Genomic DNA, 15,894 nt, shown 5'->3' on the forward strand with positions numbered 1-15,894 from the left:
ATTCACATCTTTAGATGCCCATGCTTTCTTTTCAAAACCATCCTTTAAATCTTGTCAGTGTTTTCCTAGTTGGAAATGAAATGGTAATTCAGCATGTCAAAATTTTCTCTGGTGTTGGTGAGAAAAGATATATTGTGAACTGGCAGATGCAGTTGTCTTCAAAGAAGTAATGTAGAGTAATAGTCTGATGCTACTTTTCTATTATTATTTATCAAACTGTATTTAACTCCGAGAGCTGCCCTTAGGATTTGCATTGCTCCCAAATGGAAGCAGGCAGGAAGGCAGAGATTGTCGTGCAGTTCCAGCACATTAACTGATCACACAGCATAACTTATGTCAGCATGTAGCCATAAAGCAGACGCAGCACAATCGCTCACTAATGTCATCAGAACAGCTAGGACATAAAAGGGATACAAATGGACAATTTAAAAACAAATATCTAATTGAGAATGGTTACAAATATTTCCCATGTGGCCTTGAGCCAAGAAACATGCAGTGAGAGGTAAAAAAAGGATGGGCTGAAGGGTGTGGTGTAGAAATTATCTAACTGGCAGGCTCCTGGCAAAAGGGATGGTATGTGGTGAACACCCGCCAGGTGGATGTCCCATGCTCGCCTGCCATATGGTAAATAAAGCTAAACAAAGCTCTGCCTTAGAGGTCATTTGGTTGCTCTTCTGCAAATATTTGTTATTCAAAGCCCTGAACATCAAGAAAAGTGGTAGCTTGGTGCCCCTGAGGCCTTTCTCCTGAATCCCTGACAGGATTCAATGTGGTAACACATGCTGAGGCACATGGTGTTGTGGCACATGCCAGCATGCGATGCATCAATCCTGACGCAGCCTGGGAGACACACTGAGTAACCCTCCCTCCTCTTCCTCCCAGCTCATGCCTGCACTGGGAAGGTGTCAGTTTTCTCCTTATGATACTGGGACATCTGCTATTACCAGACATCACATTTTTGCCCCTCAGAGCCCTGGTTTTGGGGGACATGATACATTGTGCAAAATATTTTGCCACTAACAGAGCAACTTTAGAATCTCCTTATCTGGAGTGGCAGTGGGGGCCTGCACAGGTGTGTGTGTTGCTCCTTGGAGGGGATTCCATGTACGTGTGAACTTTTGACACAGCCCAGGGTCCTCTTTCTGCTTGGTGAGCTGGAAGAGTGCCATGCTTAGCTGGCTGATTTTGGATCCCAGGGCTGCACAGGCACAATTAGCTGACTGCTGCGGTATGCTTAAGTACAGATCACTGCATCCCAGACACTACTCATCTAGGTGACTTCACCTAATACTTGCAATTACCTGTGATAACTTCCAAAATATGACACTGAGGCAGGCTGTTTGTTTTTAAAGAAGTCCCAGCTGTCAGAACATGGGGTCTTTCCATCCTGTGCAAAGACATTTAATAGAGATCAAGCCTCCAAGGACAAAAGGTCTTTGCTCCCTTGATCGTTTCCAAACTGAAATTCTCCCCTGTTAAATCTCCATGTTGCTTTTGCCAGACTGCTCAGAGGATATGGGCTGGCTGCTCTACCCAGGATCGGCTTCCAGAAAGGAAACATGGACATGACTGTGCCTGCTGGGTGCACAGCAGAGGTTTCCCTCTCCATACCTCTGCACAGCAGCAGCATGGGGATCCCTCTGCAATGTGATCTCCAGAGGAAGGCTTAGGGAGGACCTATGTGATGAAATTAGACAGCCCAGGTTATGGTAACCTCAATGTGAGACAGCCAAGGAGAGTTACTATGCCGAGCTGAGCCTAGCAGCCTTAATAAATAAGATCTGCATCTTCTGTAGAGTTGCCCATATTTGCTGAAGCCAAGAGCTTCATTTGCCATCATGAGGTACATGATCTTTTAGCACTCACTGACTGGAAGGATGAGGCAAACTAACTTGCTATGGCCTCTGCTGACACAAGAGAACTCTGTAGCTCAGGGGATGTGATTAATTTATAGGCATGTATTAGGAATGGTTCTGTATGCAAAGAGTTTGCAACTGGGCACAGCCACATAGAGCAGGAGAAGCTAAAGTAATCTTCTGACCCAGCACAACAATTCTTATTTTGCTCCAAAATGTGTAGATCTAGGAGCTCTGCAAAGATGTTCAGTTTCCAGGCACCTGAAATTACTTTTTTTTTCTTTAAATAAACACAAATTACCTTTGAATTCTTTCCCTTGCAAATGGACCATGGTGTGGCACTGAGGGAGATGCTGCCTCCTCTAGCACAGTAATGGGGCTTGTCCGATGGGGATACCTGCTTGCCTGAATTATTTAGAGTGACTTTGAACTGGCATTCACTTCTCTGATATCGCAGTTGTTATATAGATGTCACTCAAATTACCTCATGCTGAGATGTTTACTGATACCAGAAAATTCAATTAAAGAGGAAACTTGCAGAAGTACAGGAGGCAGTCAGACAACCAGCTCCAAATGGAAGTTCATGGAAACCTGCTGCCAAGCTGGTCTTTGTGGCTTCAAAATATGTTTGGGATTGGATTATCAAAGGAGCTGAGCACCTCTGCCACTTTTGCAGAAAAGTTCAGCAAATGAGAAAATTCTCCAAAGAAATTTGGCATCCTGAGGGCAGCTCTGCTGCCTGAACCCATGACAGCATTTTTCCAAGGAGGTGTCAGCAGTAGCGTCTCATCAGAATATCTGAAGAGTGTGTTTTACTAATTGTCACTGTAGATACATAGAGATCTGTTTCTGTTTCACTGGAATTTGATATTTTGTGATTATGTTTGATAGTGACTGCAAGAGGAACTGAAGGAGAGAAAGCAAGGGAGGGAAGGGGGAAAGGAAAGAAAAGAAAGGGAAATGTGTCCAGTTGTGACAAGACAAGCTCTCCAGCAAATCTCACTACAAAGGAGAGAGACTTTGGAAGGATGAGTCTGAGGATTGCTGACAATTATTCTTTCCTCAATGATATTTAATTTCTTTCATTCCCAAGTGAGTGCTGCCTTTATCTGCAGACTTAAAACCTCTCTTTCCCTTTCCTGTATTCCCTGCTCCCCTGGGAGATCCAGTAACTCATACAGTCCTCTGTCTCCTTCAGCCTATTCCCTCCAGCTACACCATGTAAGTGGGCTTGTGGCTACCAGCTCATTCTTAGGCTACTTCTCAACCCCCAGCTATTGTGCAATGTATTGCATACACGCTTATCCTCACACATGCACACCTACATAGAGAAAGCATCTCTGACAGCTGGGTGCATCATCCAGATGTGTAAAAGTTATGTAGGGCAATGACCCAGCAGGTGGACACAGGGCAGTGTGTGTGTGTGTGGAGGAAGAGAAGGCAGTCGTGTGGGCTGGAAGCAGGACACTTGCAAAAGGCATAAAGGTTTCACAGGGGTTGGAGCCGGGGCTGCAAATCTGTGGGTAGTGATTAGTGTGCTTTTAAATGTGAAGTGTGTCTGTATTGACCTCAAAGATGGTCACAGTGTGCTGCTGAAGAAGGAAGACTTTGGCCATGGCTCTGGCATTGTCCCTCCACTCTGTTTTGGCTTGGCATGTTAACCCTGGTACTCATTGGCTGATCCTCTTGTCAGTGGAGCAGTAGCTGGGAGGGTGAGAGACAAAGAGAGGACACCCTTTGCATCCTTCCTCCTTCTCTAGAGGCGCCACTGAAGTGAAGCTACAGGCCACATTCCTAAAGATTGAAACCCGTAAGAGACAATCAGCATAGATGCTGTTTACCTTTTCTCATCATGTCTGTAAGATGTAGAGCTCCGGCCACTGGTCCAAATAAACATTTTAGAGGATTGCCCAGTGTTGGCTTTGCTTGCTGCAGTGGGACGATGGAAGGACCTGGGGGAAGAGGGACAATTTTTGTCACTGCCCATCCAATGTGGCAGACCATATTACATCCAGTGTGCCAAATCCACTGTGGCTGTGCCCAGTGAACCCTGAAGATGTACCTTTTCTTAACTCAAGGTGAGATGTAAAATAATGGGGATGACAGACCAGTGTGTGTGAACAAAGGACAAATCTCATTAGCCCCACTGGGAAAATGGAATGCTGGCTAATCAGGCTTAACTATGCTCCACACTGCAAAGGATTTCCACCACGGACCAGAAATATTTGGTAGCTTAAAAAAAGTAATAGCTGCATCCAGTGTTCTTATGGCACTATTTTTGGGGGTCAATGTGGCTATTGTTTAAACACATACATGTTCATTGGAATTAATCGGTTGTACTGCAGTTCTCAATAAGGTGAGGTTCTCCAGGAAGGTGTCTGAATGAGGCACAAGTATGAGATGTAAATGCAGTATTCTTTGGAAATGTAACTGATGTGACAAAGATGTCTTTTCCCACAGAGAAATTGCTATTCTGGGCCATTTGTCCAGACCAGTTAGATTCCTGCCCAGGGGTTTCTTTGTTTCACAGCAGTGTATGAGGGCTGCTACCTTCTCTCAGGCTCTTCTAGTGAGGTTACAGCTCCACTTGTAGCTCCTCCTAATCTGCTGCTGAGTTTAGTGAGGCTCTGCTAAAATCTCAGTCTCTGAGAACTGAACCCTTCCTGGCGGGGGCTGTATTTTGTATTACTTCATGGCACAGCACTTTGTGCTTTTACTGCATTCAGGGAAAAGAATAAGAAAAAAAAAAATATATATATATATTCCAGATACCAAATACTTTAGTGCTGAAGTTTTTCCTACACTGGGTGCCATTCTTCATCTCACTGAAAATTAAACTTGACTGTTGATGCTGTCATCAAAGAAGGCATATCAATTCCCCAGTGCTCCTTGTCTAAAAAGTCTGTAATGTCACTATCTACATAATCGTGCAAAGGGCTAATTTAAATATTTGAATAGTGGTGATCCTGAGAGGATATTTAAATCCTGTAGAGGTGGCTGGGGGGGGGAAGACTGACGTGGATGGGAGCTAAAATCCATCCGTACGCAGACAGGCTGATGGGTGCCAAGGGACTGGGCTTCCCATCTAGAGTCAGCCCAGAGCCCCACCGTCAAGCAGACCCAGGTAAAACACCCCAGCTGGGCATCTGGCTGGGCAAACTGGCCAAGCTGGTCACCCTGTCACCTCCTCCTTGCTGAGATCCTGTTTCCATGCTCAGAGATGCTGGCCCAGGACTGGGACTTGCAGGTTGGGACCTTGTTGAGGTAATATTTCACAAAACTTTTGTGCTTTCATGCACAGCCAACTGGACAAGAAAGACGTCCAAAAAAAAGAGACGAAGAAGCAGGGAAATCTCCCTCAGCCCTTTCCCTCACTCTGTAGTCATCACTGCAGCTCTGAGAGCCAAAAAAGACTCTTTCCTTACAACTGCTCTAGTTAAGTATTGGGGAATAAACAAGATGAAGCTCTTCCTTCCTGAAATAACTATAGTTTAGAAGGTGAAATAGCATCTGTCAGGGTCTAATCAGTATAGCCACTGAGAAGTGTCTTATAGTGATAATGGCCAGAAATTTGTGTTGCAGGATCTTGGGTCTAATCCTTACTCTGGTATGTGAGATTGCACTCACTACCTCAGACAGCACAACAGGACCAACAAGCCTTCACTGAACAAGCTGTTTTTTCTGCACCGAGCAATGCAGAAGGGCTCAGAACAACTGCCTGTGGGCCTAGAGGCCTCATCTGATACTGGCCTGAGACCTGTTCCAGGCTGAGTCCTTTAATGCTGGAAAATAATATTACATATTTGCCACTGCACCCTTTAGGACTTCACACATGAGCTGCATGACAGGAAGGCCTGGCTGGCTGTGCTGCCACAGCCTGCGTGGTCCCAGAGCCATCAGGAGAGGGTGATGAATGCTATCAGAGAGTCTGTTCTTAATTAAGCAAAACTTGGGCACACATTAGAGGTGATCAGAAGCTTCTGCTGCTGTTTAAGTCTACAGGGGCACCTGGACAGGACTGCCTGGGCAGGGAGGTGGATTTGCAAGCTCCAGAGCAAATTGCAGGAGCACTGCTGGGGCAGTAGGTGGGTGAGAAGGGTCTGTCCCATGAGGGCATGCCAGAGTAGAAAAAAGGGGTATTTCTCTTCCCACCAAAGTTAGAGTGATTTCAGACCAGTGCCAGTGCCCTGAAGCAGTCCATATGTGACAGCATTAATGCTGCCAGCTTTATTAGTGGGGCAATCCAAGCTGTCACTATTTAACACATAATCTCACATTCAATTCGGTGTAAAATGGTAATACTGATGACATTAACGCTGCCACTCCCGAGGTCAGATATAAATTACTAAAATCAGTTGTTTCTTTAGGTGGGGGTTAACTGTGAGGTAAGAGCCTTTTGTGGAACAGTAACAATACAAATTCCCCAAGACCCTTCTTTGAAGGCCGTTGGAGGACTTGTAACCTAGAACAGTTGGAACCTACATGACTGGGTTTTGCCCCACCAGGTCAGTTAGCAAACTTCCATACCTTTCTTCTCTCCCAGCTTAATCCCAAAGGAGGGCTTTGATGCCCTTTCCTTCCCTGTCCCCTCTCTCATTTCTGAGAAAACAAGTAGAGCTACTTTTCTTTGTTTTGCCTGTTGCCTCTCTGAGTCAGCTGCTGGCAACTAATTTTCATCACCCAACAAGTAATCAGCCTATGAAACAAACTTATGCAGGATGTCAGCCTAGCATTTAGAGTGAAAGTGGATTGTGCCACTGCTGGAGCACCTAAAGTCATGACAATACCTGTTAAATCCGTTTAGAAGAAGTGCTTCAAGCTGCTTTTTGACTCTCAGGAGTCTGTGGGTGTTATTCCCGTAGGGCAGGTTACCAGGAAACTGCTGTACTTGATGTGACTTTTGCTAACGTCAGCATGCTGTGTTGAACTCCGGGCTTCCTGCTTGACTTTGCCTGAACAATCCTGTCTCCTTCATTATTTACCCAGTGTGGCATCAACACCATTGTCTCTTGGTGTGATTTCCACAGAGACAGGCAAGGAGACCTGCCTTTGGCTTTTACAAAACATGCCTTATTCTTTGCATTTGCATCTACCCCTAATAAATGCACAATGTTTAAGAGAGAAATGCTAAGTAAAAAGTGATGACACTCTCCTATGTATGCCTATACCTAGGGCACTTCATTGTTCCATACTGGCTGAGAAGCAGCTTTAAGGGCCCACAATGTTAATACAGTGGGTCTACCCAGGTCTGACGCACTCCTCCTATCTTCCCCCATTCTCATCCTCCTCTTGAACATTATGTTCTGGTTAATTTTAAGTAACTCACTGGAAAACCTGACAAGGCTTCCACTTTTACAATCATTGCAAAATGAAGACTTGAGATAGCTCCTGTAAGATTAGAACTACCTTGCCCTGTCCAAAAGAATGTCAACACGTCCACCCAACAACTGCCTGAGAGAAGACTGCAGTGTGAAGAAAACATGATGGGGTGACATTTGCTTAGAGTTTGAGGCTGAATCTTAAAATCCCTTAGTTGGTACCCTGAGAGGTATATTATGTGCTTTGTTGTCCTTACTTTCACTCTGGGCTGGCTGCTTTCCTTCATCAGGCATATGTCATGACTGGTATTAAATGTCCCTGACCTCTAGGTTACCACATCTGTGAACAGCCAAAGACATTGCAGACCATGTTTTTAGATGGATAGTTGGGTTTTATATGTGTATTTATTTGTAGTTGTCTCTATCTATGTTTATGTTAATCATAGGGGTTTTGAGACCTAGGAGAATCATTTATGGCACTAAACTAATGAGCTTTGCTCCCCTTATGGCATTTCTTTTCATGGGCAAAGTGGTCACTGTAGAAAGGGAAGCATTTGCATTAATTTTGCATTATAAAAGGCAACCTGAGTCGTCAAAACAAGAGCTAAACAATTACCTAAAGATATGATCACGGACCTCTTAAGCTTTGTCTGAACACACACACATACACACATCCTACATTGTCCATGCTGTCAAGTGCTCTGGATGTCTGATCCCTGTATTCCTCAGCTAGAGGATTCATCTGAACCCTGTGGCAGTTCCCTGTGAGCCCTGAAGTTTTTCTGCTAGCCCACATGTTAACCTGTCCCTATACCACAATGCAATGGTCAGTGCCAAGTTCCTCGACAGACAGGACATCTACTATTGGGTGATAGGAGATATTTGGTCTTTCTCATGGCCAGTGAGATATTTTTTTGGAAAAATTTCCACCTATGGGAAAAGGAAGAGGCTGAAACCAGGCATCAAATACAACTTGCAAGGGGACAGTGGTTAACTTTAAAGTGAATTTACTGAATATAAACAGTTATGCCTTGATAGTCTTACCCACACCTATGTCTCATGATAGTATGTTTTCCTATGACTTTGCTGAGCTGGAAAACAGGGAGAAATATTGTGTCATGAAGAATGGAAGAATAAATAAAATGGCCTGTTGAAGTATAGCCTGACTGCTGTGTAGTCTGGCTTTTGGATGCATGGAATATTTCTGCAGGCAGAGTGGCGGAGGTAACTGCTGTATTAAGATGCTCCTGTCTGATTCAGGAGATGATCCAGGGTAGTTTTCTAGTCCTGGTATTGAAAGAATGTAAGAGCTGGACCCGTTCCTGAAATGTCTGAAATGTCTGACTCAAAAGAATGGTCCATGACAACATGCAGGGGGGGATGGAAGCAGAGCTACACCAGGGAGAGTGTGAGGAGAAACCTGGGGTATCTGGATGAGACCCACTGTGGCTGTGGCTGTGGTGTGACACAAAAACCCCAGTACACATATACCAAGGGAGGTCTCGCAAGCTAGCACTGAAACAAGAAACCAGGTGAACATCTAGCTGGCAATTCCCCTGTTCTGGCACAATTCAGAGGGCAGTGGTTTTTGTGTAGTCAAAATACCTGTTTTATCTGCAGGTCTCCGTCTGAGCACAGTACCTGCTTGCACCAATCCCAGTTGTGTGGCCATAAGAGAAGAACAGGAAGCATAGACCAAGAAAAACAGCAAAAAGATAACTCATAAAAGAAATGCATCTGCATCAGTAGAAGAAAGTCACCACTTAGGGATCATTTAATGCTCTGGCAGCAGCAACACTAAACTGTGAAGCAGCAACAGCAATATCAAATGGTGCATTTCTGCCTCGTGACCAGACTTTGCTGTACCGCAAGCTAATGGACATGTTGCAGGAGAGAGTGACATAAATAACTGTTCTCATTGGAGCATCTCAGGAGCTCTGGCTGTACTAACTGACTTATCCAACTAGCAGTTGACCTTGAATTTGGGGTTCCTTATTATGGCAAGGGGAAAATGGACAGTGGGCAGCTGGTGTTAATGTACTGACAAGAGTTTAGGAAGACTGAGGCTAATGATGCTTCCTTAATGAATTCACCTCTATTTCTAGCCTTTCTCCTAAATCTCCCCAGAGCTCAGGGCTGAGCTCTCCACCTAGTTTTCTAGTTGAATGACGGAAATATACAGGCAGTCTGGCTGGGATCCCATGGCACAGACATGTCTAGGACACTCCATGTCCAAAGGAGGAGGAGAACAGGGCTGCCAGTGACAACTGAAGCCATTATATGGGGATGCAGCTTAGCTATGTGTGGAATACAGTAGCATTTCTGTTTGTTTTCAAAGGCAAGATTTCATTTAACTTGAAGTTATCCTTTACAATTGTTACTTCCCTCTCCCAGTATATACAGGAGTAAGAGAGAGATTCAGACAGGCTGAGATATCTATACCTCTTTGCCATGTGACAAATCACAATATATTTACACTTCAAAAATAAATATTCCAAAGTAACCTCTAAATCTTCCAGGTTTCCATTTCCTGATGTTTTTTCTTGAGTGCTGTCTTTCTGCATTTCCAAAAAACTTTCAAGCCTTGCCTTTTAATGATGGTTTTCATCCCTAGGCTGCTTTCTTAAGCTCTTTCCCAAGACCTACCTTCCTAATGCTAGTCTAAGTAGCCCACACAGCACGGCTGTAGATTTTATAGTCTTTAGTCTTCCTGATCTTTCTGACTTCAACTTCCTTCTCCACTTTTTCTTTTCTTTCTTTTTCTTTCCCCCCAGGGCCTCTTCCTATACATTGCTATCCCCAAGATGACTTGTTTCACTTGCCTTGGCTGCACTGCGTTAGGCTGAATTATTCTGATTGGTTTACTGAAACATCAACTTTCTGAAGAAATTCCTGTGTCCCCAGATCAGGTAAAAAGGAGTGAGCTAGTATCTGTCATCACAAGCAAAAGAGTCCAAACTTTTTTTCTTCTGGCCACCTTGGAGCACTGACGCTATGAACTCAGCTTCCTCATCTGGGATGTAGTACAAGTGATGTGCTAGTTCCATCACTGTACCTGACAGAAGATACTTTCAGGCTATCTCCAGGTAGCAGAGCATCTAATGAAGAGCCAGCCCTTATTACCGTCCTCATGTTTTGGGGGTGATGAGTTTACAATCCAAGCACGAGGCAATGCCTCTCTTGGCACATTGCAGTCACTGGGGATCAGCATTTGTGAGGAACAGCTGAGGATAATTGTCCCCTTTGCCTATCAGGACTCTGCAAACATTTTTAGCTTTCTGTGCTGCATTTGAATTTACGTAGCAAGTGACACACTGGACAAGCACTATATTCATCATCTCAGCTGCTCTCTGCATTCAGAGAAGGGCACAATCTGCCTGTGAAATGGTGTGGCTTTGGGAGAGGGCGCAGCAGTGGCAAGAGCTGGGTCATACCCCTGCAACATGCCCCCAGTTGAGCCAAGAGAGTTTTATGGGGAGATCTGCTCTGCCAAAGACCAAGTGTTACACTGATGAGGAAGGATCCTGGGAAGGAGAATGAAGGCAGGCAAAGTGCTGCACTACCTCATTTCTTGCAATCCTTTGCATTTTAGCAGAATCCTCTGTAACTGCAGAAGGATATATCACTTTGGGTGCTGCACCACACCAGAAGAGCTATATGGCCCTGGACCAGGCTGGCTGGCAGTGAAGATGCTTTGTGTTTTGCTGTCAAGCCATGACATGCCTAGTGGGAAATGGAGAAAGGCTGAGAGAAAGGAGTTGGAGGCTTACTGTTGCATTGCTCCTTCACTCCCAGGGCCGGGAGGTGTTTCCAGCTCTAGCTCCACACTGGAGGCAGCCTCTCATCATGAAAGGGAGAATGACCTCTTTCTCAGCTGAGATTTTGTGGGTATCTACTTGACCAGAACTTAGGTGAGGCTCTTTTGGATACCAGAAAGACAATTTTTGAGACTAATCAGTTGCGCAGTTGAGCTGGACACTTCCAACTGTGCTGAACTGAAGTGGCTTCTGACTTGACTCATGTCCCTTCACCACTATTACCTCAGAACCTGGGATTTACATACCCAAACTGTGATGCAACAGGATGTTGGCACTACCAATTTACAGGCAGTGAACAGAGGCACAGAGGCTGCTGAGACTTATCCGAAGTCTGCGGTGGATGTAGTGAAGAAAATAGCCTAAAAGATAGTGGACAGCCACCTTCCACCCAGTGTGGAGGGAGGAGAGATTTCCTTATCAGAGAGCAAAGGCAGAGCCTTGCTTTGAGGAAGTGCCATGTCCCATTCATGGGGACATCCGCTCTGGCTCCAGCTTTGTGCAGCTCTGCCTCAGCTTTACACCCTTCCAGAGACGACCTGATCTGAGAAGTACACAGCTTTTAAATATCCCTGAAGAGAGTGTTTCTTTTCAGGAAAGTAGTGCTAAAACCCTGATGGTGTGTTTCCAAGTGGGAGCTGAGGGAGAAGAAGGGTGAGACATTGCTGGGGACAGGGTGGGTACTAGCAGCCCTTAGGGAAACCATGAAGGAGAAACAGATCACACGAATGATGCGGCTGGGGAGAGAGGTGAGGGCAGAGAAAGATAAACAGACTCAAAGCAGCACCCAGAGGAAAAGCACAAGCCGGCAGGGCAGATACAGCAGGAGTGTTTTTTCTGCCACCTAATTCCTTGAGCAGGTCAATCATCTTTTATCTCCTTTGAGTCAGTCCCTGTGCCATTGAGAGCACCAGCCGGAACAAAGCAAAAGCAGAGGCGAGCTAAAACTACTACCCAGCGGGAAGTGAATGCACTGGCACTATTTATTTTTGAGTCTGCATTTGGATTAGCTGTAAAGAGCTGTGTGGATAAGCAAGCAGGCAATTACAGCTGGGACGTGCTGCTTATGAATGGAAACAGCTCCAATCTGCTCAGGACATATTGAAATTCTAATTCAGTTAGATTCCTTTAGTTACAGTGTTCATCACAGACACTAAAAGAGATGGGATTAAAAAATAAATACAACTCTTATGTTGCCTTTGGTCTGCTTTCTCCGCTCCCCTTTTCTCCCTCCCCTACCTAGCTTTAGCTGCTGTTTGGCTTTATTTTCTGTGGAAAAGACTGCAGTCTTCATCTAGTCTCTTTGTTAATTTTTACAAAGATCTAACAGACTGCAGCTGGCCAAATGCATACACTGCTGATGGGTGGTCACACCTTACTAAGGACCATTATGCAGAGATATCCATCAATTCTGCAAAAGTACAGGTGAGACACAGAGGCACAGAGCAAGGAGGTGATTTGCTTTTTACTGGCTTCAGCCCTGATCCAGACTGGTGCTCAAGTCCACCAGCCCACACTGCTCTCCCAGTAAGTAGGCTGGCTTTGGGTATTGGTATAAAGCTACTTCGCCATTTCAGGCAACCACTTTTGCACTGGGTTTGTGCAGGTAAGTTAGTAAAAGATTGGATCCAAAACAGTGGCCAAGGAAGAAGACCAGGAGTTCTGCATCAGCCCTGCCAGTATGACCTGGAAATTCAAGCGATTTAACTATGTGCTGGTTGAGTTTCCCTGGCTGTCAATCAGTGATGTATTAAATATGCTGGTATATTCAAGAAACAGTTAGTTGAGATCTAAATTTCTGAGATTGCCAGGTTGGGGAAATTAGAGGAGTGTGAGCTTGGGTCTCCATCTATCTGGCTGTCATACTTCCCTCATGACTGGTCCTTTGGACCTGGTGGGGAACCTCTGAATGCAAAGGGATGTCTACAGACAGGTTGTGAATAGTTCTGACCTCTTCAGCTTGGAAACCTGCTTATAACAGACACTGGATAGAAATTACTTGTCTCCCTTGAAACTAAGAAAAGTTCTTGGTGGGGAAAGGCAGATATAATACCTTCATACTACTGATACTGAGGCATGGAGCTGTGAAGTAAGCCCCTCTGTAGTAAAAGCAAACATCCAGCTTAGATCTCATGAGCCTCTTTCCTTTTTGTCTTATAGCAAAAGGGTACATTCTGCAGCATAAACACTCTGTGGTGGCTCCATATCCTTTCAGGACACAGACTTCATCACCAGTAGCCCTCTTTGTTAAATATGATGAACTGATGCATCAAATTCACAAAACAGGATTTCATGCCCCCCCGGAGACTTTTTCTCCTGCATACATTTCATGTAATTTTCACACAACTGAAGATTTCAAGTGGCCTTATTTTTTAAATTTTATTTTTGTAGAGTCAGGCACCTGTTAGCTTTTGAGTCTAAGTTGTGCTCAATATGGCTGCATGTCCACGGACTGTTGAACTCATGAAGATGCTCTCTGGAGCTCCTTGTTTGCTTTGCCTACTGGTAGGGATTTCCAAGGCACAGAATATTAGGGACAGAAACATACTGCGTGACTAAACAAAAAAGTGCAAAATTCTAATTCCTACAGGGAAGGTGCATGTCCCTGCTGCTAAAGGAGCTAAAGAGCTAAAGGAAGTGTTTCTAATGAATACATTCATAGTTAGGACACAGATCAGAACCTGCCTGATAGACAAGACTGGGAGAAAGTTAGAAATTAAGTGTGTTACATCAAGGCAGGGTATTAGAAAGACAGGGAACATAATATAAAAGAAAATATGCATATGCACACACACGAGAGAGTAGGAGTGGCTGCATACTGCAGAAAGGTAGTAATGAAACCTACAGAAGTGGTGGTATGAAGTGGATGGGAAAATTGGCAGAGTTAGTGAGTCAAATGACTACTGAGATGAGAATGATGAGCCAGGCTTAGTACAGTGCTGCACCAACCTATTAGGTCACAAATCAGTGTAAGTACTAAATCACGTGCACTGTGGTTGAATTCAGTTCATGATATACTGGATGGTACAGATACAGATTTAACCTCCTTAAGAAAACAGTAACTTGAGAACTTGAGGGTCTCTGTATAGATGTGTTCTTGTAATATACTTTTTAGCTTAAAACCAACTTTTGAGGGTCAGGAAAAAAGTGAAAAAGAACAGAAGCAGTCTCTCTAAGAGAGAGCAGTGTACATATTCCCTCTACACAGTTTTGAACCAACAAAGATAAAAAAATCTTGGCAGTCCTCTGAGGCCAGTGGAGCATTCTGAACAGTGAAGCGGCCATGCCTATGAAACAAAACCCCAATGTATTTTGGTCTCATAGTTGGTCTACAAATGAAAATGAGGGTAGGAGCAGACACAGATGCTTCCACTCCTCATACAGCAACAAACTATATTAATTACAGCAATAGTCCAGCTTGGAAAAATGTTAACTGCAGTGCTATTACTGTTGAAGAGTATTGAGTTTCCAAAGAAGTGAATGTCTTTTTCTCTCCCTAATCATGATTACTTGGCTTAGTATTTGGGCTAAGCTTTTATTTAACCAAGATAAATGGATATTTCCAAAACCAACGAGTTAATACTATGCACATTATTACTCTCTTCTTGGATTTCTTGCCTTATGTGTTTTTTTACTTGGCTGCTAAACACAAATAACAATAAGAATAGGAAGGAGGAGCTGCGCAGGATGCCATATGGATTAAAGATCAAAGAAATAAATAAGTCTGCTTTTGACCCATTACTTCATCCTATTCTGTGCTAACATTTCCCCTCAATCAATATCACATAACAACATTATTTTGTCCTATAATTTCCCTTTCCTGAAACATGAGCGCCCACACCACATTTTTGCAGACACCACCAGCCTAATTTTTTTTTGCTTTCTGTTTGGAATCCCTATTTATCATTTAAGCTTATGTGCCAATACTGTAGTTTAACATTCAGAAGAGCAGATGGGGAATTAGAGACAAAACTTCTGTCAGTGATAATAGGACTTCCACACTTCTTTCCCCCAGGGTATAGTGAATGCTTTCCTTTTCAACAGTGCTGGGCAAAACTGCCTGAAGGAATTGGTGACGGCAAAACTGGCAGAACTGTGCACTGGCAGCACACTGAAATTGTCCGGGTGCAGGAATAGATTTTTAGTTACTGGGCCAGTTGTCAGTATTCAGAAATAGATTTTTGGTTGTGGGGCCCCTTTATGAAAGTTATTTTGTAGTAGCTCCTGGAAAATACCCTTCTTGGTACAGATGTTCAAGCGCAAAATACTTTAGCAAGAACTGCTTTTCTAGCAAAGTTGGTGTGAGATCTGGCACTGAACAGCTTCTCCTATACAGTGGGTTTACCTGACCATGTTGGTGCCCAGCAGTCCAACTTTTGATGACCAGGGCAGATTGCAGATTCAGGAGAGTTCCTAACTCATGCCCCTAGATCCCACTATTTCCTCTCCTGCTTCCCACTCTGTCCCACTGCTGAGGGGAATTGCAAGGCTGTGCATGGGTATCTTAGTGTGGCTGGCTTCCTACCCATCTCTCACAACTCCTTACACAGTGGTGGTGTTCAGGACATGCCATGTGTCTACATGTGTGGATGCATGATGTCCATATGTGTTGGACTCTTAATCCAGAAAAAAACTCTCACTTTGTTCCAGCAGCTCTGTGCACCATCCCCTTTCACACAGCTGAAGGTAGCTAGTTGGTATGTTGGGAACCGCCACTTGCAATATGAACAACTTCAGAAAGTGGGAAACAATTTATATGCTGTAGGCACAAATTTCCTCACCATTAAGTAGCGACATTCATCCAAACGTCTCATCTCTGTCCTGGGGACACTGCCAAGCTGGAGAGCCCCATGACAACTCACTGGGATTGATCATCCTTGTACTCTGCTGGCTTTGCTCTGGGCA

The 15,894-nt window shown here is 44.3% G+C and overlaps 1 protein-coding gene across 4 annotated transcripts in view; it reads right to left on the minus strand.

Moving 5' to 3' along the window:
- The window catches only part of LOC130594524 (calcium-activated potassium channel subunit beta-2), a 99,748-nt gene that overhangs the window by 10,967 nt on the left and 72,887 nt on the right, over window positions 1–15,894 (minus strand). For all 4 annotated transcript variants that reach the window (XM_057400489.1, XM_057400486.1, XM_057400487.1 and 1 more), the window contains exon 2: window positions 3,698–3,808. In XM_057400489.1, the coding sequence (XP_057256472.1) occupies window positions 3,698–3,753 (56 nt within the window). In that variant the 5' untranslated portion in view covers window positions 3,754–3,808. The remainder of the gene's footprint in view (window positions 1–3,697; window positions 3,809–15,894) is intronic.

This window comes from Pezoporus wallicus, unplaced genomic scaffold (genome assembly GCF_028554395.1).
Source record: "Pezoporus wallicus isolate ANWC-B61680 ecotype Strahan unplaced genomic scaffold, APGP_CSIRO_Pwel_v1 contig_6897, whole genome shotgun sequence".
Lineage (NCBI taxonomy): Eukaryota > Metazoa > Chordata > Aves > Psittaciformes > Psittacidae > Pezoporus > Pezoporus wallicus.